Here is a 24156-nt window from a genome sequence, read left to right as displayed (position 1 = left end):
TCCTATATACTTTACAATATGTGTTTATTTGCTTAACTGAATAAGCATAAAAAAGGTCAAAAGGATTATACCAAACTATTAATGATGATTTTATAAGAGTGATCGAAGGAGGTGAGGAAATACATTACATATCTCTGTATTACAGACTTTTTTTTAAAAGGCTTTCTGAGTTGCTCTGTATCCTGAAAAGATTAAACCACCAAATAGCTATTGTTAACATTGGACCACAGAATTCAGAATCTTCCCTCTGAAGTAAAATTAAAATTTTAACCATTACAGTTAAATGATATCTCTTCAAAAATCTCCCTCAATGTAGCACTGGTTCTGCTGCATTAATTCTGATATAACGAAACCGAAAACTTACATTGTTCTGGCCAAAGGTCTGGTGACGCACGGTCAAGTTTTTCAAAACTTAACAAAGATGCTTCCAGATCTGTCCCTAGAACAAAAAACCCAGATGAGCCCAGATGACACAAACATGTTAATTTATATTTTATAACATTTCAAAGAACACAACATACTGGAACAGTCATTCATCTAGAAGTCTACAGATCCTAGGCATGTGCCCTTATTTTTTTCAAATCAAGATTATTTGAATTAAGTTTTAAATATAAGGACAGGTAGAACACTAAAAATAAAAGTGAGAGAGCTAGGCAGGGAAACATTTTAGGATGATGTACTTATTTAGAATTTAAGTTCAAAGAAAGGGCTCAACTTGATTTTGTCAGATTAAATAAAAAAGATTAGGCAGAGAAGTGAAACTTTGTAAAAGATGAAACTGAAAACTTTTAAGAATCAAGAATGCAAAGAGTAACAATGAAGATGACTAGAAGATCAAAGCAAAAAATACATAACGTTTCCAATACTCTTCCTAGCCAAAGAAGAAATTGAGACAGAAAAATCAAACACAAGGAACAGAGCTCTAAAATCTCCAAAACTTACAAATCAAAAAGTAACCTAATAAACTAATACTTTAACAAAAATTACTTATACTTCTATCACTTGGCTAACTTTTTTTAAATTGTGGTGAAATATACATAACAAAATTTACCATTTTAAGTGTACAGTTCAGCGGCATTAAGTATTCACAGTGTTGTGCAACCTTCATCACAATCCATCTCGGTAACTTTTCACCCTTCCAAACTGAAACTCTGTGCCCGTTAAACAAGAATCCCCCATTCCCTTGGCTAACTGTTTAAATGCCCTTTCTCCCCTCTGGTTTTTTCTGGGAAGAGAAGGGCATTTTAACTAGAGATCACCCAAGCAGGAGAAAATCTCTTTTGACTCTTAACACCAATAATTTCTTATACAGCCTACCTGCACTCAAAAAACTTAAGACTCGGTTAACCTGAAAGTTTAGATGAAGTAATATATTATTTATGTATATATCAAGTCATTCTTTCAACTATGAACAAGAAAGACTTAGAATTTATAATCTACTGTGAAATGGGCAAAGTTAACAGAATGTCGACAATGAAGGTACTGAGATAGTGAACAATGGTGAAGAGGGGGCAACCCACATACTATATTCCAGGAGGTGACATCTAAAATAAGACCTGAAACTGCAAGAGTTTACATGTCTGATTAATCTCTTCTTCACCCAAAGCACCTCGCATTATGCCTTTCATATAACAGATAGTCAACTCAGTTTTCCTGGGCTCGATTACCTCATTCCTGAAATCAACTTCCAAAGATTCCTTCCAAACACAAAATGTGTTGGTTTGAGAAGGGTAAACTACTTATCAATGAAATGGAAGTGGGGATGGGGGCAGTAAAAGCAAAAAAAATGAGTTCAGAAATGGCTGCGAGACCCTAACTCTCTTAAGCAGAATCGAGCCGAAAAGCATACCGGTATACCCAAACCACTTAGCTGCTGGGGTGACTTACATCTTGGACAATATACAAGCAGAAATCGTTCACTCACTCAGCCTGAGAAAACACATACAGCAGAAGCAAGAGAGGTGAGAAGTGTGCAAGACTACACTAAAGAAATCTCAAGTCTCATTCTCCTTGGGACTCTCCTAGCGAGGGGCTGGTAAGGTCCCCCGCTTCTCCGGCTGCCAGGACAACCGTACCAATCTGGCGAGACAGAAGAGAATCAGGTTCAGTCCCGGAATGATGTCAGCCACCAAACCCAGCGAGGGCTGGAGAGAATCGTTCCAGGTGATCAAAGACAAGAGAACTGACCCTTCAATGGATCGCCCCAGAAGAGAGCTATAGTAAGGCACTTCCTTTCCTCTAGCAGTATCCCTCCTCCGCTCGCAGTGAAGTGAGGCTAAGGGAGCGACAGGCCCCGGGATGGGTCCCTCGCGGGTGCTGTCCTCCCCCCGCATGGTACACAGCGGGGAAACTGGGCACCTTTGGAGCAGCTGTGAAGGATCGGCGAGGTGAAGACGCACCCGCATCCTAAGGAAGAGAAGTGGAAGGGAAAAGAGAGGAGCCCAAGAAAAAAAGTGTAAGTTCGACGGGCAAACGGAGAGCAGAAGTCGCCTGGGGAGCAAGCGAAGGAAGGATCTCTAAGCCGGCTCTTACCCTCTGTGGGAGACGCCATCTTCCAACCCATGTCACGTGACGTGGCCAACCGTCGGCGGGAAAGCTAGAACCCACAAGCCACGCCCCCAAAGAGAAACCCTATCCCCAACTCTCAGTCCCATCTCGTTTCCCCCCCATAGGGCAATCTTTGCCTCGCCCCGCCCCCCATGCTAGCCACAGCCCCTGGTGCACTGGAAGAGGTGGGGCGCCTGCAAAATTCTAGGAGGGTTTTATTTACTTTCCTCATTGTGGGGTGGAGCCTCAGTCGTCCCTGTGGCCAATCGGGGTTCCCGGTTAGGGGGCGTAGTCTCTGCGCGCTGAATATAGAGCACCCAAGTTAGGGGCGTCTTCCCTACCTCCGCCAACAGAATTTGCTGAGGTGGGAGAGGGGCGAGAGCTCTTTCACTTCTGACCAATCGCCTACCCCCAAAACTGGGAGTGAGAGGTGGAGTCAGGAGCCACGGTGCGTTATTGGCTAGGGGAAATGGTCCTCTCCACCAATGAAGAGGTGCGGCAGGATGGTGAGGCGAAGTCTGGCAGCTGCAGTTCTTCTAGGGAGTCACGGGGAGTAGAGGCCCCGGGAGGCGGAGAGGCAGCAGCCAGGAGCCATGGCGGCGGTGGTGGCGGCGGCGGCAGTGCGGGCTCGGATCCTGCAGGCGAGTGAGGGTGGCGCCGAGGGGTCGCGGAGCTAGGAATTGGATCCTTGCTGTTCACTCTCTGACTCAGCCCCTTCCTGGCCGACCCTGCGGTTCCCACCAGACGTGCGGCCCTGTCCCACCCACCGCACTCCGTATTGGCACTCGTTGGGTCCAGCTCCAGGCTATCACCCCTGCCCTTCCCCACTTTTTGTTTTGAGCCTCCCCTTGTCTGGCTCTGGCCCACTCTCCTCCTCTAGCTCTGCCCCGTTACTGCTGTCACACTGTCTTGCCCTCGCCTCTCCTCGGTACTCACAGTCTTTACTTTTCACTCCTCCACCTGCCACCTCTCTCCCTAGAAACTCCCGTCTGGTCACCTTTTTTAGAGCTTTTGCAACTGTCAGGAGCGTCCAGATCGTTCCCTCCCCCGACTCTATTTCACTGTCCACAATCCGAGTTTAAGAGGAGAAGGAGGGGACACAAGAGGGGCGAGCTCAGTGAATGGACTTTGAATCGTCTTCTAGAAGTGTTTTCCCCCGAAGCAGCCATTTGCTAAGCTATTTTCCACAAGCCATGGGCTGTCCCCTTGCTTGCCAGGACTTTCAGTTAAACTTGCTCTCAGCAAAGTTACAGTGTTTATGGTGGTGGTGAATAAGAACACATTTATGCTACTAGTTTGTCTCAAGCACATGCAGAGCACAAAAACAGGTAATAGAATGGGAGCCAAGGAAAACAAGTTTGAGTTTCAAGTTCCTACTCCTAAGTCAGTGGGCCAACACACCCTCAACACTGCCCATGGGGGCTGGGGTGGTGAGGTCCTTTAGGAAGCCAGCTTAAGGAGGGGTGGTAGAGCTACAGAAGCTCGTGCCTGAGACCTGTGACCTTCAACTCTGTTCATGGCCTTTCCCCTCTTGTTCACACTTTAGCAAAGACTTGGAATGTGAGGCAAGATTTGCTGCAGACAACTTTCTCCAACCTGCAAGAAACAACATTGCACCTCCTTCGCATTATGTCCAGCGTGGGAACTTCTTCCTTTATATTGCTGGGCTTTTAGATATTGGTATTTACCAGGTTTAATGAGTCGTACTGCAGAAACTTACTCATTTTTAGAATTCTTAGCAGAGTCAGCACAAGTTAATGTTTAAATATGCTGTTTAATGGGAAAGTGTGGAGAATGGGTTGGAAGGGTTTGTCGGATGATCTGGCTTCCCTCGGATATTTCTTGCTGTCATCCCAGTTTTGTTTTTCTAGTATCCTTTTTTAGTAGTAGGACTGCAAAGTTTCCACCCTTTGTTTCTATTTTTCCTTGAAACCTTTTAATGAAATTGACTTTTTCCTTTGCCTCCTTCCTGGCTCCTCAATCACACTGAGTCATTAAGAAGAGCACCTACCCCTGGCTGGTGTCGCTCCGTGGATTGAGCACCAGCTTGCAAACCAAACTTGCTGGTTCGATTCCCAGTCAGGGCACATGCCTGGGTTGCAGGTCAGGACCCCAATTGGGATTGATGTTCCTCTCCCACTCATTCTTCCTCCTTTCCCCTTTCTCTAAAAATAAATAATTTTTTTTGAAGTAAAGATCCTTAAGAGGGTTTTTATCTTTTGCATCAAGGAGAAAAATCTCCCTTCCCATGTACTCTATTTTGGAAACACACTATTTTCTTACTCATTTGAAGAAACTTCTGAGTTGAACTGGAAAAGAACAGAAACAGTAATCCTTAGCCAACTAGTAGTTACTGTAATCTGAAACATGATAAAGAGCAGTCTAGATTCCAGCAGTCATGAATTTTAGAGGACCATCAAAAGGTCGTGTAAAGGAGAGAGTTTGTGACCTCAGTTATTTAAAGTACATGTTCAGCATATCTTCTCTGTTATGGTGGCTAGTAAAATTTAGAACTTATGCTTCTTATGGTATTATGATTCCCATTCAGAAAACCAGTCTTAAAGAGAATCTCAGTGACTTGCCTCAGTGATGTATAAAAAGCACAAGCTTCACAATCATTTGGATTTTATCCCAGCTCCAACATTTTCTTTCTTTTTTAAAAAGTTTTTATTTATTTTTAGACAGAGGGAAAGGAGGGAGAAAGAGGAGAGAAACATCAATGTGTGGTTGCCTCTCACGTGCCTTCTACTGGGGGACCTGGCCCACAACCCAGGCGTGTGCTCTGATTGGGAATCGAACCTGCGACCCCTTGGTTCACAGGCCAGTGCTCAATCCACCGAGCCACACCAGTGAGGGCCAACATTTTCTAGTTTTAAGAATATTTGTGAAGATTAGAATTAATGAATACACAGGAACTACTATAAAGGACACATGGACAAAACCAAGGGGGAGGGTGGAGGTGGGGGAGGGAGGTGGGTTCACCTGGGGTGGGGTGGAAGGATGGGGAGAAAAGGCATACAACTGTAATTGAATAACAATAAAAATTAAAAAAAAAAAAGAATTAATGAATACAACAAGTAAATTACCTACCACTTACGGCTAAAGTCATCCAAGTTTCCCAGCTAGACTCAGGACTTAAATCTTGGCATCTCTTTCTGTGTCAGGCACTTGCCCCAGGCTTTGGGAAAGGAGAGGTAAATAAAATACTCACAGAAATCTCCATTATTAGAATGCAATAGTAAGTGCTAAATAATAGGAGTGCACAGCGTATTGGAGGAACGTATTGAAAGAGCCCCAAACTCAACCTGTACATTTCAGGAAAATCTTCCAAAAGGAGTTGGCTTTTGGCTTGAGTTTTGCAAGACTAGCACGCCTTTAGCCAAGTGGAGAAGGGAGTTCCTGGTAAAGGAAATAGCAAGTACAAAATCAACATCTAAAGAGCAAGAATTTTGACGTGATGGTGGTACATAGGATAGTTTCTTCAGCAACAGTGCTAATGATTATTTCTTGGGAAATGCAGAAAAGGTAGGCGATCTAACCTGTCAAAAACTAGGTGATAATGTTTTATTATGCCAGATACAGTGCCTTTTATGCCTTCTTGACAGCAGGGAGGCTGTGTGAAAGTGAAAAAAATAGGACTAAGTGGCCTAGAATGTTCAAGTTGGCTGATCCATGCATTTTCTGCCCTATTAGAGAGTATACATGAAACGGAATTAATATCCAATGATTCTTGATGAGTACTTCATTCTTTCATTCTGCAAAATATGACTGAGGGCTTACTCTACTCCAGGAACAGTGCTAGGCGTTGAGGTCACAACCATCTAGTGATCTAAGGGGAAAGAGACTTAATAATTAAACAAGATGTTATCCTATAATATGATATGAGAAATAGAGGGATTCAGGTGTTGTATGAACTCCACAATCAGGTACTTAGCATAGACCTGAGATTGAGACTTAAAAACTTCCCAGGTCTGCTAGTTCTGTCACTCCCAGGAATTAACCTTGTTTCTCATACTTCAGAGGAAACAAACCACGAAGTGAGAACTTCCTCAACTCCCTACTAGCCAACCTACAAAATTGACCTTCACCTATATACCCAAAGTGACGGCTAAGTAGGGAGCAAAGGAGTAGAAGTGAAGCAAGCAAACGGGATGAAGAAATTTCAGGCAAGCAGGTACAGCATGTGCAAGGACAAAGAGAGGTCAAAATGTGTTCCGAATGGCTGGAACATAGAGAGCTAGGAGGAACATGGCAATCTGAAACAAGCAGTAAAGATACTATGTAGAGTCCTCTATGAAACATTAAGATTAGTCTTTTTCCCAAGGGCAGTGGAAAGCCATTGGAAGGTTTTAAAGAGGGAGTGATCTGATCAAATTAGTGTTCTAGAAAGACCCTCTGGCTATGGGGTGGAAACTAGGTTCAGAAAATTTAAAGTTGAAATCCAGGTGAGAGACAATGGTGGTATGGGTGATTGCAGGAGAGCTAGAGAAAAGGGGGGTGTATTCAAAGATTTCTGGGAGAACAAATTGCCAAGACTTGTTTTATTCACTGTGAGGACTTGGGTGACATCCAGGTTTCTGGTTAGGCAACTAGGTGTATAGTAAGTAGTTCATTCACTGCAAGGTGGGCTACAGGAAGCAGATTAGGTTGGTGCAGGATGAGGAGTTCAGCTTTTCCAACCTGTACCCAAATAACAAGTAGAGAGATAGAAAAGACAGTTACGCAGATACCGCCTGAAGAGGAAGATTCCAGCTAAGGACTACAAATGTGGGCATCATCAGGATCTAACTAATTAAGCCACAGGAGGCAGTGAAATCACTCTGGGAGAGTATGCAGAATGAGAAGAAAAAAGTCCTAGGACCTCTTTTCTTCTAACCCAAAGTGTCCAGGTAGAAAAGAATGAACTAGCAGAGAAGTAGTCCAAGAGATGGAAGAGATACAAGGGTATCACAGAAGACAAGTGAAAAGGGGGTTCAGGAAGGAGAGTGTGATGAACTCTTGTTATGTAAAATTTCCTAGGGTTGAGAGACCAAAGGAAGAGGCTGACAGTTCCTTTATTACATAGTTTATTAAGAGAATTTACATATAGGGGCCAGCAGAAGTAACACATGCTTGAGTGTGGTTGGTAGGGTAATAATATGGGTGTAGTAATTTCTAGTTTTAATCTTAACATTTCACCTAAAATGTCATATGGTGTGCTTGAGTGTGATGTTACAGAATTACATGCTTATGATTTTGTAATGAGAAAGGGCGTTATTTGTGCCAGACCCTGTATGTGGCTCGTCTTGAGTGACGGGAAGACGGGATGGATATCCTTTGTGCCATGTAGCAGGCACTAAGGGGTTCTATAGGACAAGGCTGGATATGGGGTACAGGGGCATGAGCTGCCCCAAATAAGGGGAAAATGCTTTGTCTCTTTGCACATGGATTATGGCCTCTTTCAGGACCCAGCATGCCTGGGACATAGGGGAGGAGTCAATCAGATATTCCTTGATGGGATTTTGGGGAAGTAATCTCTGTCTAGGCCAGGATCTATTTAGCCATCTAGTTAGCAGGGTCCCACAGCAGTCACATCGTGGGATAGCCTCTCCTCCACACCTCGTCACCTCTGCTGAGAGGGCAATTACTACAGAGTCCATGGGATGCAGGAAGTCACTGGTGTTTAGGCATGAAGGTTGGGGTAGATTGAAGAGTGAGTGGGAGGTGAGGAAATAAGTGTAAGTTGTATGGAGAACCTTCGCTATCGGGTGGAGGTTTAAGGTACAGGAAAGAAAGGATAATTGATGGAAGTGCAAGAGGCAGGAAAGGTTGGCTTCAGAACATAGGTGTAGAGATTAGCCTTAGATCTGAGGACTGACACCACTTCAGTCGCCCGCAGATATTGACCGTGCACCTCTGTCTCCCCGTCACTTTGTCCTCTTAGAGCTTGCTAGCTACCTTCTCCATTAGAAAAGCGAAGAAGGAAAAAAGGATGAGTGTAGTTGCAGGTCAGTGTTGTAGATTTGCCAGTAGGAAGTTGAAGTTCTCATCTGATGGTTTCTGTTTCCTCTGCAATAGGAAAATAAGGTCAGCTCTTGAGAAGAAGAGGGGAAGCAGCAGAGTTGGAAGTTGTAAGATCATTGATAAGTTTTGAAATAGCAAGGAGAGCAAATAAGTTATTTATAATAATAGAATAATAATGACATTTAATGAACAACTGTTTTCATCTCTGTACAATCTTGATCACAATAACTCTAAAGTAGGAGAACAAGACAGATACAGTGCCTGCCCTAATGGAACTTGCAGGCTTTGGGGAAACAGACAAGTGCCCAGGCAGTTACAACAGAGACAAATAAACCTGATAGGGGAAATACTGGCTGCTATGGGAGTACAGAACAAAAGATACCTAACCTAGTCTGGGGTGGGGGGCAGTCAGGTCCCAGTGGACCTTTCTTTTTTGTACAGTAGATATTTGTTGAACACCTACTATGTACGAGGTTGGTATTGGGAACATGGCTTATTTATAATAAGATAGGGTAGACTCCACGAGAGTGCCGGTGGTTTAAAACAGCTTTTGTGCGGAGTGGAGGAGGAAGCAGACTAGGTGTTTGGAAGGTCTGTCTGCTGACCCATAGGACCAGCACCCTTCCCCCGACAGCGCTGCGGGTGTTTGAGTTCTTGCACTCCGTGAGGCTCTCACCCTTGGGTTAGCACGGGCTCTCTTCAGACCAGACCACAGATTATTAGGTTGCAGCTTGCTTTTATACTCCTTTTATAGTCCCGGGTATTTCAGATTGCTCACTTTGATTAGACTTTAAATTCCTTAAATCAACTTTCGTAACACATATACAAACTATTTCTTTAGAGAGGTATTATAACTGATCCCCCCAATATTCTGATTATACCCTATACAGTGCATGTGGTATTAAAAAATAAGTATTGAAATAAGATTGGCATACACTATATATATTAAAAGTGTGCCATTTGATGTTTTAATATTTGTATACCTGTGAAACCATCATCACAATCAAGATAATGAATACATCCATACCCCAAAAAGTTTCCCTTCTACCTCCTCCTCTCTACCTCCCTCATCCTCGTCAGGCATGCACTGAAATGCTTGCTGACACTACAGGCTAGCTTGCATTTTCTTGTCTTATGTAAGTAAATTACACAGTATAAACTTTTTATGTCTGACTTCTTTTATACAATTATTCACATTGTATTTATAAATAGTTCATTTTATATTGCTGAGCCGAAGTCCAATGTATGGATATACCACATTAGTTTCCCTATTTACTCACCCAGTGGTGGGCATATGGGTTTCTAAGTTTTGGGCTATTACAAATAAAGCTGCTATAAACATTTGTGTTCAGATATTTATGTGGGCACATTATATTTGATACTTGGTTAAATACTGTTTTATATTCAACCACTATTATGTTAGATACAATACTAAGTGTTTTCAGATTGTTAGATTTATGGTAGCACGTTTTCCAGGCCAAAAATTAGGAAAATAGGGACTAATGACAACTTTTTTTTTTTTTTAATCAGAGCTGCTAGGAAATTGAGGACACAGTCATTATGGTTTATATTTTCCTCAGTTTTTTGTATCTTAGTCTCCCGCCTTTTCTCTTTAAAGATTGTGTGACCCTTGCCCTAGCTGGGTTGCTCAGTTGGTTGGAGCATCGTCCCATACACCAACGGGTTGCGGGTTCAATTCCCAGTCGGGGCACGTACCTACGTTGGGGGTCCCATCCCCAGTTAGGGCGCATGTGGGAGGCAAACAATCGGGTTTCTCTCTCACATCAATGTCTCTCTCTCAAATGAATAAACATATCCTTGGGTGAGGATCTTTAAAAAAAATTATATCACCCTTGAGAGCAAGCATCAGGTCTTTTTTTCATATATCCACAATAATGACTATAATATTAAGCATACAGTAGCCATTTACTAAGTTTTTAATAATTTTCTGCTCTCATTTATCAAAATAGTCATTCTGTTACCTCACAGGTTTCTTCCAAGGTGAACTCCACTTGGTATCCAGCATCCTCCTTCTCATCTTCTTCAGTGGTGAGTTTATTTGGCATGAAAGGTAGACTTCTGAGAAGGGATCCAATATAATATCTGGGTATTCCCCTTTATCTTCTCTGTAATTGTTATCAGAGTATATGTGAAGCTTCCTTTCTGTCTTGGTTTTCATATTTAATATTATGTATATTAAACATTGTAAGCATGTTTAGTATAATAAGATGGTCTTTATACATGGTTATGATTTTAATGGCTACATTATATTCCATGAAGTATATATAACCTGAATTAAGTCATTTTTCCCATATAATATAGAGATTGCCCCAGTTTTTCCATATTGTTTTATAAGCATGTATTTAATTTTTTCCTTCCTTTAGATTATTTCTCTCCTGAAACAGAATTACTGTGTTAAAAGATGCAAACATGTTCATGGCTTCTAGAAGTGGAGTTGACCCTGCCAGAAAATGTGTACTTCTTGACAACCTTTAGAGTCGTTTTTACAGACCTTTGTCTGTCAGCCATTTGCAGTGTGTAAGGCCTAATAAATAGCTCTGGTGCTCAGAATCCTTTCTGTAGAGAAGCATGCACACCCTGTTAGCACAGTATGGGGGGGGGTCCCCCAGAAAACTGGAATTCATCTTTGAAAATTGTGTATTTATTCTTACACACTTAAACTTCATGCACCTTCAAAGTATTCTCTATCTGATGCAATGCACCTATTGAGACTTTTTTTTCCCACTGCTCAAACCAGTTTTTGAACTCATCGATTTTGATGCGTTTTAGTGCTGCCATTTTTTGTTTCACCTCTCCCACATCAGCAAAACATTTCCCTTTGAGTACTTTTTTCATCTGGGGAAACAAAAAACAGTCACTCAGAGTGATATCAGGTGAACAGAGTATGTGGGCAGATGCACTCATAAATCACCCATCATGAAATGGGCAAAGGCATTGAAAGAGTCTTCAAAAAAATTCCCTGAAGCCCACCGCCTCTCACAACAATGCCAACTGGTACACTGATACAGCTGGGTTCCTAGAACACACACCTGGCAGGGAAGCCTGCACTACAAGGGGTCTGCCCTCCAGAAGATGATTGTTTCTATTTAGGGGAGGTCCCTCCTCCTTTCACCTTTTTGGTGAAAATGTAATGAAAGTATACTTCTTCTCAGAAGAAAAAAAAATCACAGATAAAAACATTTTTTAATATTTTGATCATAAAGGTAAGTCATTATCATGATAATATGACAGAGAATCAGCTGGGCCAAGAAGTCATAATAGCCAATCTTTGCTAACAGTGAGTCTGCTGCTTTTTTAGTTTTAGCTTTACATTGACATGTGTTTACTCATGAAGTTCCACTGTGTGATTAGCTGGGACTGTCCCATTTTCAAAGACATCACAGTATTGAGAGGCTCTGCCACATCTTAACAAACACTGTAAGCAAGCACATCATGTATCACTTTCCAAGTGGTAACATCTGTAGAGAGCTGTACATTCATTATCAACCCGAATTCCTTCCTCTTTGTGAAAGTAAGAGACAGAAGTAAAGCAATTAATGATACAAAATTTTGTGTGTATGTGTTCTTTTTCCCCCAGCCGACTGTAAAGCTCTTCATTGATGGGAAATTTGTGGAATCCAAAAGTGACAAATGGATCGACATCCACAACCCAGTAAGCAAAGCTGCTCAAACTGACTAGCCTAGAATTCTGGGCACATAGCAGGAAAGTGGACACCATAATGTGTTGCTTTTTCCCATCAGGCCAGCAATGAGGTCATTGGTCGGGTCCCTCAGGCCACCAAGGCTGAAATGGATGCAGCTGTTGCTTCCTGCAAACGTGCTTTTCCTACTTGGGCAGACACTTCAGTATTAAGCCGTCAGCAGGTCCTGCTTCGCTATCAACAACTTATTAAAGAAAACTTGGTAAGAAATCTGAATGATACCATTTTCCAAACTTCTCTAGAGGAGACTTGTCACACCACAGGGGCCCTTTTAACTGCACACGGTCTCTGTAGCATCAGAGAGACATAGGCCCTGGCTGGCTCTCTTCCTCATACTACTTCTTGCCCAGTTTTGTCCTTCCATGGCTGCCGGAGAACTGAAAGGAGGCACATCCTTGCATTGGTTTCTATCTGTGTGTTTTCTGTCTGTATGTTTTCTCTCTAGAAAGAAATTGCCAGGTTAATCACGCTGGAACAAGGGAAGACCCTAGCAGATGCTGAAGGAGATGTATTTCGAGGCCTTCGTAAGCTGGGAGTCTCTCATGGGGAGTTTCAGGGACCTTTGGGAAAGAAGCAAAGGAAAATGGGAGGCAAAGATCCCGTAATGAGGGATTGCTTTTATCTTTTATGTAGATTTTGTTATCCCTTGATAGCTTTTTCAATACTTGTGGAAAATGGCAATGCTTCTCAGGGATCTATGAAATTAGTTTACTTCATTCTTTGTTTTAGTTAACTGATCGTCCAGTAACTATGTACATTTCGCTGGCTTTTTCCCATTTACAGAATCTTATTTTGAACAACCCCTTCACGTGGAAGGTCAAGTTAGTATTTCCTCCCTCTGTCATTGGCCTGAGCCACTCCCTGGCCTCAGGGCTTACTAGAGCAAGCTAAAGCTAAGTAGTGCACTGTTTGGGCAGCTGGTGGCCTGACTGCTTCTTCTCTGTTGCAGAGGTGGTTGAGCATGCCTGTAGTGTGACATCCCTCTTGCTGGGAGAGACCATGCCATCCATCACCAAAGACATGGACCTTTATTCCTACCGTCTGCCTCTGGGGGTGTGTGCAGGCATTGCTCCCTTCAATTTTCCGGCCATGATCCCCCTTTGGATGTTTCCCATGGCCATGGTGTGTGGCAATACCTTCCTAATGAAACCGTCAGAGCGAGTGCCTGGAGCAACTATGCTTCTTGCTAAGTTGCTCCAGGACTCTGGTGCCCCCGACGGAACACTGAACATCATCCATGGACAACATGAAGGTAACTATGTGGCACTTGATCTGACTACCCAAACAGTCAGTGTTGAGTGGTAACGGGGTGTTCTAGAATGAGGAAGCTGGGAAGGAAGGGGCTTACTAGTAGTAACCTCCATGTCTGAAGGTAGTATTTGTTGACTGTTTTGTCATCTGTGTGCTAAGGTAACTAACTGGGGAGTAGTAGTGTGCCTTGCCCTACAGAATGTACTGGGACAAAGAAATATGGATTAGGGTAAGGCACAGATAAGATTAAAGAGAAAGTTTTCACTTCAGTGTTAAGAGAATTTGTGAGGATATTTAACTCAGAGAATCTATGGACTTCAGAGAGACCGAAGACCTTCTAATTCATATAATAGCTACTATTAAAAAGTGCTTCTGCCCTGGGTGGTGTAGCTCAGTGGATTGAATGTGGGCCTTTGAAGCAAAGGATCACTGGTTCGATTCCCAGTCAGGGCACGGGCCAGGTCCCCAGTAGGGGTCGTGCAAGAGGCAACCACACATAGATGTTTCTTGCCTTCTCTTTCTGTTTCCCTTCTCCTCTCTCTAAAAATAAAATAAATAAAATCTTTAAAAAAAATAAAAAGTGTGTCTGTTTCAGGCACTGTTTTTAGTACCTTCCATATATCAACTCATTTAATCTTTATAAGAACCCTTTGGGATAGGTGCTATTATTTTTTATTTTACAAATAAGAAAGTCGAGGCATAATGCAATTAAGTAATTTGCCACTGCTAGAAACTATCAAAAGTGCAATGTACATACCCAGGAAGGCTGGCGCTGGTTTTTACTTTTAAGTAGTCATGCGCCGCATAACATTGCGATCAACAGCAGACCGCATACGTGACAGTGGTCCCAAAGACTATGACGGAGTTGAAGACTTCCTGTCACCTTGTGACACTGCAGCACAATACCTTACTCATAGGTTTGTGGTGGTGCTGCTGTAAACAAACCTACTGCCCCGCCACTGGTAGAAAAGTACAGCCCATACAATTACGTACAGGGCATAATGCTGATAATGATAATAAATAACTATATGGCCGGTTTATGTATTTACTATGCTACACTTCTTGGTATTTTAGAGTGTGCACTTTCTACTTAAAAAAGAAGTTTACTGTAAAACAGTGTGTCATGCAGCGGCAGACTCAAGTTTACCATGTCTCTTGATTGCATCATTTTCTCTTGTGTTTAATTTAATCTCACATTGTTTTGCACAGAAGCACGCTGTACTGGCTTGTAGCCTATGAACAACAGGCTGTACCATGTAGTCTCGGTGTGTGGTAGGCTACACCACCTAGGTTGGTGTCAGTGCACTCTGTGATGTTTGCACAACGACAGAATCACTTAATGATGAGTTTCTCAGAATGTAGCCCCGTCGTTAAGCAGCACAGGACTGTTCTATGCTGTACTGTCTCTCGTGAGGATGCAGTAGAATCTCAGAGTTCTGGTATACAGTGACAGTTGAAGAAATATCACACCCTTAAAGGACAAGTGTTGAGTATGGAAGGGCTGTTATTTTGGAGGAAAATAGGAGTTTTAGTCTTCAGAGTTAGCTTGTGGAAGTTCTGGAATGGCATATGAGAAAAATGAAGGGAAGAGGCTAAATAGAATTTGTAGATTAAAGAATTAAAAGGACAAAGAAAGAGAGAACTTCAAAATGGGAATCCAGTATAGAAACACAAAAGTATGAAAACTTCTCCGTCATATCAGTGGGAAAAGGGGAAATTTGTGATGTTGAGAAACCCATAGCCATTTGTTCCTCTATGGTAATCATGTATTTTCTTCTTTAAGCTGTAAACTTCATATGTGATCATCCGGATATCAGAGCCATCAGCTTTGTGGGATCCAACCAGGCAGGAGAGTACATCTTCGAGAGAGGGTCAAGACATGGCAAGAGAGTTCAGGCCAATATGGTGACTTCTTACTCCTTTTCCCCCCTCAAACTCTGTTAGATGGATTAAAATTACCTAGAAACAGCTCTTCAGCCAAGGGGCCACTCATCCCACTCTAATGCCAGTGTTTCCGTATTCCCATTTCATCCTGAAGAGCTCTCCTTTAACAAATGAGCCTTGTGATGAGTTGTAGTCTACGTTACTTTAATTACCTTTTATCTTATACAACAAATTTTGGTGCCAAAGGGCTCATTTTTCCCTGAGAATGTTATTAAAATTCTTTGGTCTTTAGCAGTAACAGCTGAATTCTGGTTCTGGCCCTGTTTCTTCCTTCTAGCCCTTTATACTTTTTCTTCTTTTAAGGCATATCCTAACTAGTAATGTCAAAATAGCTTCGTCCCTAAAAGGTCAGACTATTTAAAGCACTGGAAAGAGCCCAATATCCATGGATGAGATGTGTGGTTTACTTGGTTGCATAGTATTGCTGTTCTTTTACTAGCTTCTTATCAAATACTTGACAACTCTTTGATACTATATACAAAGTCCAACGACTACTTTCTCACCCTTTCACTACTGTTGCATAGAGGCTAGCTGCCTATGCACAGGCTTGGGAACTTCATGATATGCCCACTTACTTCTTTTCATGACTGAATGTGTTTTGGCCAGTTTGACTTAAGTCCCTCCCAGTTCACTATTAATTAATTTATGGAGTGAATTCTGTGTCTAACAGTATACTTTGTGTAATTGGATAAAATTAAATAGCTGACATGGTATTTATCCATGCACTTGATTATAGTCGTATCTGAAAACATGTGTGGAAATGACCATATGTGTGCAGTCTGGGGAACCTCTTTCTAGATACTGTTTATCAGGAGAGGTCTATCTCCTATTTTGCTTTTCAGCTGGCTACTGGCATTATTACTGGCAGCTATGTGTTTACACTGTTCTTCCTGTACCTGGAAACCCAGCAGACAACAGATTATTTCCTATCTAACTTAGGAAAGAGAAGGAATTTCCCATTGGTTCCTGGATGCAAAGTTTAGCCTATCATTTTGCCTTAATGTGGTGATTGGGGCTCTGGTGTTCCGGTTTGTTTTGATCTAGATAAACACATATCAGGTAACCTGGAGACTTGCTCAATGTTACCAGCACTTAAGCAGTATCAAAATAATAAATCTATCCTCAAAAAGCAATAAAGGATAAATTCTCTTGTCCTTACCTTAAATTTTCATTTGAAATCTCAGACTCTTTGCCACAGTTCTTAGCCTAATTATGTTTTGCCAAGGAAGATTCATGTGCTTTCTCTATTTCCTAGGGAGCCAAGAACCATGGGGTAGTCATGCCAGATGCCAACAAGGAAAACACCCTGAACCAGCTGGTTGGGGCAGCATTTGGAGCTGCTGGTCAGCGCTGCATGGCTCTTTCAACAGCGATCCTTGTGGGAGAAGCTAAGAAGTGGCTGCCAGAGCTGGTGGAGCGTGCCAAAAACCTGAGAGTCAATGCAGGTAATCAGTTATCTGCCAGCCTCTTTACACTTTGCATCTGTGGCGCCAAGCTCTTGGTTTTAAGTTTGGCCTGTGCCGACGGGAGTAATCATGTCAGTTCTTACCATTGTTCCTCTTTATACTGTACTCGTTGTTTGGCTTCATCTTTACTTGGCAGTCATAATTTATGTTGTTGAAGACCTCCAACGCTTCTGTGTTGTTTTACAGGAGACCAGCCTGGAGCTGATCTTGGCCCTCTAATCACCCCCCAGGCCAAAGAGCGAGTCTGTAATCTGATTGATAGTGGAACAAAGGAGGGAGCCTCCATCCTTCTTGATGGTCGAAAAATTAAAGTCAAAGGCTATGAAAATGGCAACTTTGTTGGGCCAACCATCATCTCAAATGTCAAGGTAAACAACTCTGGATTATTTATTTCCCAAACTTGGGAGCTGAAGGCACACTAGAGCCTAGGGAATTTCATCCCTCCAGTTTGTAAATGAGGAACATTTAGTGACTAGAGACCTCATCTCTTGCCAGAATTACTCGGTTATTTCACCTAGAGTCTGAATAAACCTTTCACTCCTAATCTCTCTTCACTCTGTTAGCAGTCAGCAAACTTTCCATGAAGGATTAGATAGTAAGTATTTTTGGCTTTGCAGGGATATATAGTCTGTTGCAACTACTCACCTCGACATTTTAGTGTGAAAGCAACCATTAACACTGTGTAGCTGCGTTCTAATAAAACTTTATTTATAGACAATGAAATTTTAATTTCAAAAAATTTTATGTGTTGTGATTGATTTGTTTTCAAGCCATTTAAAAAACATAGAAATTATTCTTAGCTTGTTAGCTGTACAGGAACAGGCACCATGCCACATTTGGCCCAACAGCCATATTTTTCCAACCCCTATCTTGCATTATACTTGCTACTTATTTGTTTTATGTTAATTTTTTCTTCCCATTCCTCCTTGCTTCCTAGCTTATAGCTATTTTAGTATCTCCATCAACATATCAGCCACCCAGTATTTATTGAGTACTTACTCTGTGCCCTAAATTTAGCTGCATCTTCACCAGAAAATGACAAAAGAAAAAAGAATTTTTATTTATCAAATATTTTTTTATTTATCAAAATTCTCTAAGTCTCTCAGCTAAAATTAATGATGAACTTGAGATTCAGAGGCTTTTATCTGAAATACATGTGTCCTCACTAATCCTACTATAAGCCTGAATAATTGAGTTGAATATAAGTGTGATACAAATTATGAAATCTCTTGCCAAAGAGCCATAGAGGAAAAATCCACTTATAAGCAATAAACACAGCTCACTATCTGCAGTGGTAAAGGATGTTTCGAATGTTTAAGGTGACCTGATAATCAAAATATAAATGTACAGACTCATTTGGGAGGCAAAGGAGTGAATGAGAACGGATTGTTTATGTTACAGAAAACTTAGCACAGGGTTTCTTTAAACAGAAAAAACTCCCCTGTGGTGTTTTAAATATACATTTGATTTATTAAAAATGAATCTTTATGTAAGTTTTCAGTAACATAATAATTGTATAAATAGGTTATACAAGTATGAAAGCTAGCGATGGGTCATGGGACCTAAAAATACAAGTGCTTGAAAGAGAGGACTATAATTGTACTTGATAGGAATTTCAAGTTATTTATATGATTGGTAGCTTGGAAGGTGGAACACAACAAAATCACTTCAAAAAAATAGGTGGCTTAAAGTGGAAAGAGATGGCTAACGTGAAAGCCGTCCACGTGAACAGTGGGCAGTAAAGAATCACATAGGCATGAAGTACTGACTTCTTTTCTGCATGCGTCACTCCTGGCAGCCGAACATGACCTGTTACAGAGAGGAGATTTTCGGTCCAGTTCTTGTGGTTCTGGAGACAGACACTTTGGATGAAGCCATTAAGATTGTAAATGATAACCCATACGGAAATGGAACTGCCATCTTCACCACCAATGGAGCCACTGCTCGGAAATATTCCCACTTGGTGGATGTTGGACAGGTTTGTGAACAGAACTTTTAGGAGGTTCTCACAGCCATTTATTGTTCTGGGGAGGTGGTAAACAGTGATCAGCTGCTGCCCCTCTGGTCTCCCACGATCCTCCATTTCTTCCTCAGGAATAAAGTTCGTGAGGTGGAAAGAGGGTGGAAGGTGGATATTTAAAATTAGTCTCTCTCATGCCAAGCATTTATGCTTCTAAATGGAGAGTTCCTTTGATTGAGTCTGTTTCTTAGTATCTGAAGTGGATTTGTTCTGCTTTAGGTGGGTGTGAACGTCCCCATTCCAGTGCCTTTGCCAATGTTCTCGTTCACTGGCTCTCGATCTTCCTTCAGGGGAGACACCAATTTCTACGGCAAACAGGTAACCAAGTTTTTAAAAATATCTTTTCCTCTAAGAAACTCTCTTTAACATATTCAGGAACAAGGATTTTGCAAGGAAAAGCTTTCCAGCAGCCTCTGTGGGGTCACACATTGTTCAGTAGTGCTTGTCAATAGGTCCCCTAGAAAAGATTTAAAAGTTAATTCTTGCTGAATAACTCAAAGGAAAAAATAGTTTTAGGGAAAGAGCATGAGGAGGTCCAAGCTTTTATATATGCTCTTTCCTCTGCCTGGGACCCTCTTTCTGCCTCCCCATTTTCATCTGACTGACTCTTCATCGCCTGTCATGTGTCCATTTAAAGAATGGACTTCTCCAGAAAATCACTTCTGACCACCAGCAGCCCCTTCCTTGGTGCTCCGTTGAGTGCACCCTCATGCACTCCCCCTGCACATGTCTCTTCTGTAATAGTTACTCATTTACAAAAAATTTATGTAGCATCTTCTTTGTACCAAACACTATTCTAGGCACTATAAATAAAGCACTGACCAAGAAAAATACAGCAGATCTGAAACCAAATTGCCTGGGTTCAAACCCCAGCTTGGCCAGTTATTAACTCTGTTCCTCAGGTCTCTTCATCTGTAAAATGAGAATAACAGCAGTATCTATATTTCATGAGGTTATGAGGTATTACCACGTTCTTTAGCAGGTGCAGTTGTCCTAAAGCAGGAACAGACATGGCATGTTCAAACAGCAGAAATGAGCTGGAGCACAGGGAGCGAATGAGTAAGAGAGTGGTCAGAGATGAAGCTAGAGAGGTAGGCAGGGATGAGACATGTAGGAATCTTTAAGGCATGTTTTCTAAGAAGCCCTCATCATGCTTTAATTAATTACTTATCCGCAGCACCTGGCACAGAGCAGGTGCCCAAACATACATTGAACAAATGGGCTAGTGGAAGTTATTTGTAGTCCTACAGAAATACAGCCGTTTTGAAATCTCCAGTAATAAATTACATATTTTTTTCTATACAGGTCTCCTTTATAGGTTAATAAAAAATTAACATTGGGATTGCATAGCAAAATATGAAAGTGTGGCCAATTGGTTAAGGAAAAACTTTGGTTATTTGGAGGCTCATGATACAGTTTGTGACAAAAATCACAGCTTTTGTAAAATTAACCAGTTTGACACTATTAACAAAAATTTCTTTATAAGTTACTCTGTAAGTGAGGCTTCTGGGAAGAAAAGACTGACCTCATATAGAGTTTGAAGTCTTAAATCCTCAGGTAATTAAATTGCTAATTTGCGTTCTGGAAGGAAGACATGAAAGTATCATTCTTATGTGATAAAATGTAAACCTTAGTTGTATCTTATAATGAAAGTGTGTAACAATCTCTAAAATTATCTTCAATATATATTAACATGGCTTAGCCTTGGCTGGCGTGGCTTAGTGGATTGAGTGCTCGCCTGAGAACCAAAGGGTCGCCAGCTTGATTCCCAGTCAGGGCGCATGTCTGGGTTGCGGGCCAGGTTTCCAATGGGGGGCACACAAGAGGCAACCACACATTGATGTTTCTCACCCTCTCTTTCTCCCTCCCTTCCCCTCTCTGAAAATAAACAAATAAAATCTTTTTTTAAAAAAGACATGGCCCAAATTTTGTCAAGTAATTCTAGAAAAGTATTTTAATCAAACTAGTGTATTTTTTCCTAACAATAGCTTTCTAGCTTTCTAGTAATTTGTTATTAGATCTGTGTAATCAATCTCTTTTGCTCAAGCCTATTCTTACAAAATAAACTATATATGAAGACTTAAATATGCAGAAATTTGGGGGGCTTACATGTCATAGGTGATTTAGAAGTGAATGTGTGTATCAGACATTTTACTTGAGATTTGTAAGATATCGTGGATTTTACTACTTCAGTGTAGCTGTTTATCACTGACAATCGTCGGAAATGGCCTAATATATATTTCATTCCTTCACGGGAATGAGAGATTGTGTGTCATTTCATTTCCTCCTCACACATTGCTGTGAGGTAGGCATTATGTCCCAGGCAAGGCCCAGAGTTAAACAGTAGCCCATAAGGAGTAGAGGCAGGATTTGAGCCATGTCTCAAAACCTCAGAGCACATGATATTCAGCTTTAGGAACAGAATGACCTGCAAGTTTAACAGATTACATTGTTTAATTTTTCCATTTAGATACTAATGCTCTTGGCTTGTTTCAACATAATGGTAACTAAGGTTTGACTGTGTGCTCTGTGCCAGGTATTAGCTAAATGTTTTAGATAAATTTACGTGCATTAGTTGCACCTATTCCTTAAGTAGGAGAGTGAGTAGCACTTCATAGCACCACCTTCAAAAGTTGATTAAAAGAGGAATCATGAAACCTCCCCAAAATATATTCTAACTGTTTTTTCCTTTGTTCTCTTCAGGGCATCTACTTCTACACTCAGCTAAAGACCATTACTTCTCAGTGGAAAGAAGAAGATGCTACTCTCTCTTCACCTGCTGTAGTCATGCCTACTATGGGCCGTTAGAAACGAGTTTGTTCCAGACTCAGTCCATCCTAAGCAATCTGTTATTCTTGACCGCCTTCATTTGCCAACTTTGCTCAGATCAGATGCCCCTGAATGGAATACCTTGTAACTAAAATCTTTCTCAGACCGGTAGCCCCTGCAAAGTTGCTACAGGGACACTCCTAGTGTAACTCTGAAACTGTGTTTTCACTTACTCTTCATACTTCCCTTTCTGAGGTAACTGTCGTTAACTGTGAAATGCTTTCTGGAATGAGAGCTGAGGCCTGTTTTCCAAAAATTCTCCCCTTTTCTGATGACTTGATGGGAAGATTAGTGTTTGTAAAGATCCTCCGTAAGTGGAAGAGGACCTCTTGAATGGGGAAATAGGATAGAAATAATTCACCCTTTGGTTGGCCCTCAAACACAGCCTTACTCCAGTGGGGGAGACCCCTGTGCCAGGCTTTTCTGAGCCTCTCATCCCACACTACCCAAGTTACAGTCCTTTTCTACTTATCCCACAGTTGTGACAACTGCTCCTCTCTTTTTGCTGAATGCCACTTTGTCCTAGTGATTCATGACCACTGAATTCTACCATTGTCTCTGTTCCTGCTTCTTAAAATCATTTCCCAAGGATACCTCAGTGTGCATTGGGTAAATCGACTTTTTGTTGTGTGTGCCAAGTGCTAAATTTCAGGGTTTGCTTCAGCAATCATTAATTAATGCTTCAGTCATTAAATCAGGTGTCCTCCTTTTTTTTTTTTTAGAAAGAAAACCATTTCAAAAGTTATTTTAGGCCCAGAAATCAAGGGGTGTTTGCCTTAAGCAAGTCTGACCTGATAGTCCTTGCCAATGTTTTATGTTGCTCTTTCTTCTTGTCTGCATTTCTCATGAATGATATTTTTTAGTAAAAGAACACTTAATATAGAATAACTGACTAGAGGAGTGCAAGAAAAAAAAATAACTGACTAGGGTCTAAGAAATTTTAAAGCTTTTCATGACATAAAGTAGTAAAAAAGAAATGCTCTGGCAGATTCCCTCGCTACTGTTAATTCAGCTATCTTTATGCTCTTCGATGTAGCTAAACTGTAAGTCGAATAAGATACTGATGTGCTGAACAGAATAGCTTCTTTCTTTTTGCTGTACATCCCAGTTGAATCTTGTCTTTCCGATGCAGATTTTACCCAGTGAACCAGGAAAAGCCTTCTGGTTCCGAAACAGTGAATAGTCTCTGGTCTTCAGCCAGATGACATAGGTCACTTCTTTTCCTGCTTCCCTACTAGTCATGTGGATAATGCTAGCCCATCCATGGGATTAAGGATAGCACAAACCTTGAAAATATCTGTGCACTGTACATATTTTAAGCTTATTACTACCACCTACTGGATAGAATGTAAAAATCTTCAATCACTTCATGCAGTAATTTTCAACCTTTTTCATCTCATGGCACACATAAACTAATTTTAAAATTTTGCAGCATGCCAAAAATATATTTATTGCCAATCTGACAAAAAATAGATATAATTTTAATTATTTCCAAAAACATTAATAATAGTAATTATCTAGCCTTTTTTGCTCCAAAGTGACTTGTTTTGTTTTTTTAACAAATCGGGTGTCTATAGTTGTATATAAGGATTTCTGGTACCAAGAATTAACCAATCAGACACCACCTTATTATGCACTGTGACCAATAAGATACAACTCTATTACATGACTTAATATATTTACGGTTCAAGACAGGGCACGCAGACTAGCTGGCTATTGTGTTGTCTGTTGTCATTCTTTTATCTGACAATCTAAGGGAAGAGAGGTCAATCAGTGCTTCTAAATAGTGAGGTATCACATGTTTTAAAGATTCTTATGACACACCAGTTGAAAATCACTGACTTAAAGTGACTAGAACTTTAATAAAATACATTTATGACCCTACTGGGTCTTCCTGTTTGGCTTGGTTTTGTTTTATTTTGATTTCCCTTTCTAAAGGTGAGGCAGTAGAAATTTATAGAATGCCCCTTATTTTATTGCTGGCAACTAGTAGTGATATTTAATCCAATCCAACAGCTGCAGGCTGGGTTGAATAAAAGGTCATATTCTCTGAATTCCAAGTGGAATTAAGTCACAGAGACACCTAAATTTTCCTTACACTTAAAGGAAATCACTTTTTAAAAAATACTCACTAATCAGAATCTTGTTGCTCTAAATGGAATCAATTCATTTGGCTAGCTACTTGATACTCAGAAGTTTCTTGTTTCCTAGATGGAAAATCATCTATACAGTTATGTTTATGCTAGTAGCAGCTTAAAAAATCAGTATTTTGCTTTATTTTTGCTCGATGTGGCCTCATTTGAAATTTCACTGCTTCTACATTGTACTGATTATGAATAACAAATTACAAATAAAAAGTTCTTAAAAAGAAAAT

General features: G+C 41.0%; 3 protein-coding genes across 5 annotated transcripts in view; 1 reads left to right on the top strand and 2 right to left on the bottom strand.

Annotated features, from left to right (window-relative positions):
• Positions 1-2747, bottom strand: part of LIN52 (lin-52 DREAM MuvB core complex component) — an 84445-nt gene extending 81698 nt beyond the window's left edge. The window contains exons 1-2 of one of the 3 annotated variants that reach the window (XM_024568480.4): positions 2533-2747; positions 365-439 (exon numbers count right to left, since the gene is read on the bottom strand). In XM_024568480.4, coding sequence (XP_024424248.1) covers positions 365-439; positions 2533-2563 — 106 coding nt within the window. In that variant the 5' untranslated portion in view covers positions 2564-2747. The remainder of the gene's footprint in view (positions 1-364; positions 440-2532) is intronic. The other 2 variants (XM_024568479.4, XM_024568478.4) reach the window with 2 other exon arrangements.
• A 285-nt stretch (positions 2748-3032) lies between these two features.
• Positions 3033-23681, top strand: ALDH6A1 (aldehyde dehydrogenase 6 family member A1). Its single transcript, XM_053928732.1, has 12 exons — positions 3033-3188; positions 10540-10599; positions 12149-12223; positions 12313-12474; positions 12718-12796; positions 13222-13524; positions 15307-15428; positions 16723-16912; positions 17120-17301; positions 18732-18911; positions 19173-19271; positions 21657-23681. The coding sequence occupies exons 1-12, from the start codon at positions 3141-3143 to the stop codon at positions 21759-21761; spliced, it is 1605 nt and encodes a 534-aa protein (XP_053784707.1). The 5' UTR covers positions 3033-3140; the 3' UTR covers positions 21762-23681.
• BBOF1 (basal body orientation factor 1) overlaps positions 19266-24156 on the bottom strand; it is a 31946-nt gene continuing 27055 nt past the window's right edge. The window contains exon 12 of the mRNA XM_053928735.2: positions 19266-19410. Coding sequence (XP_053784710.1) covers positions 19399-19410 — 12 coding nt within the window. The 3' untranslated portion in view covers positions 19266-19398. The remainder of the gene's footprint in view (positions 19411-24156) is intronic.

This window comes from Desmodus rotundus, chromosome 7 (genome assembly GCF_022682495.2).
Source record: "Desmodus rotundus isolate HL8 chromosome 7, HLdesRot8A.1, whole genome shotgun sequence".
Taxonomy (NCBI): domain Eukaryota; kingdom Metazoa; phylum Chordata; class Mammalia; order Chiroptera; family Phyllostomidae; genus Desmodus; species Desmodus rotundus.
This window is presented reverse-complemented; position numbering and strand designations above follow the sequence as displayed.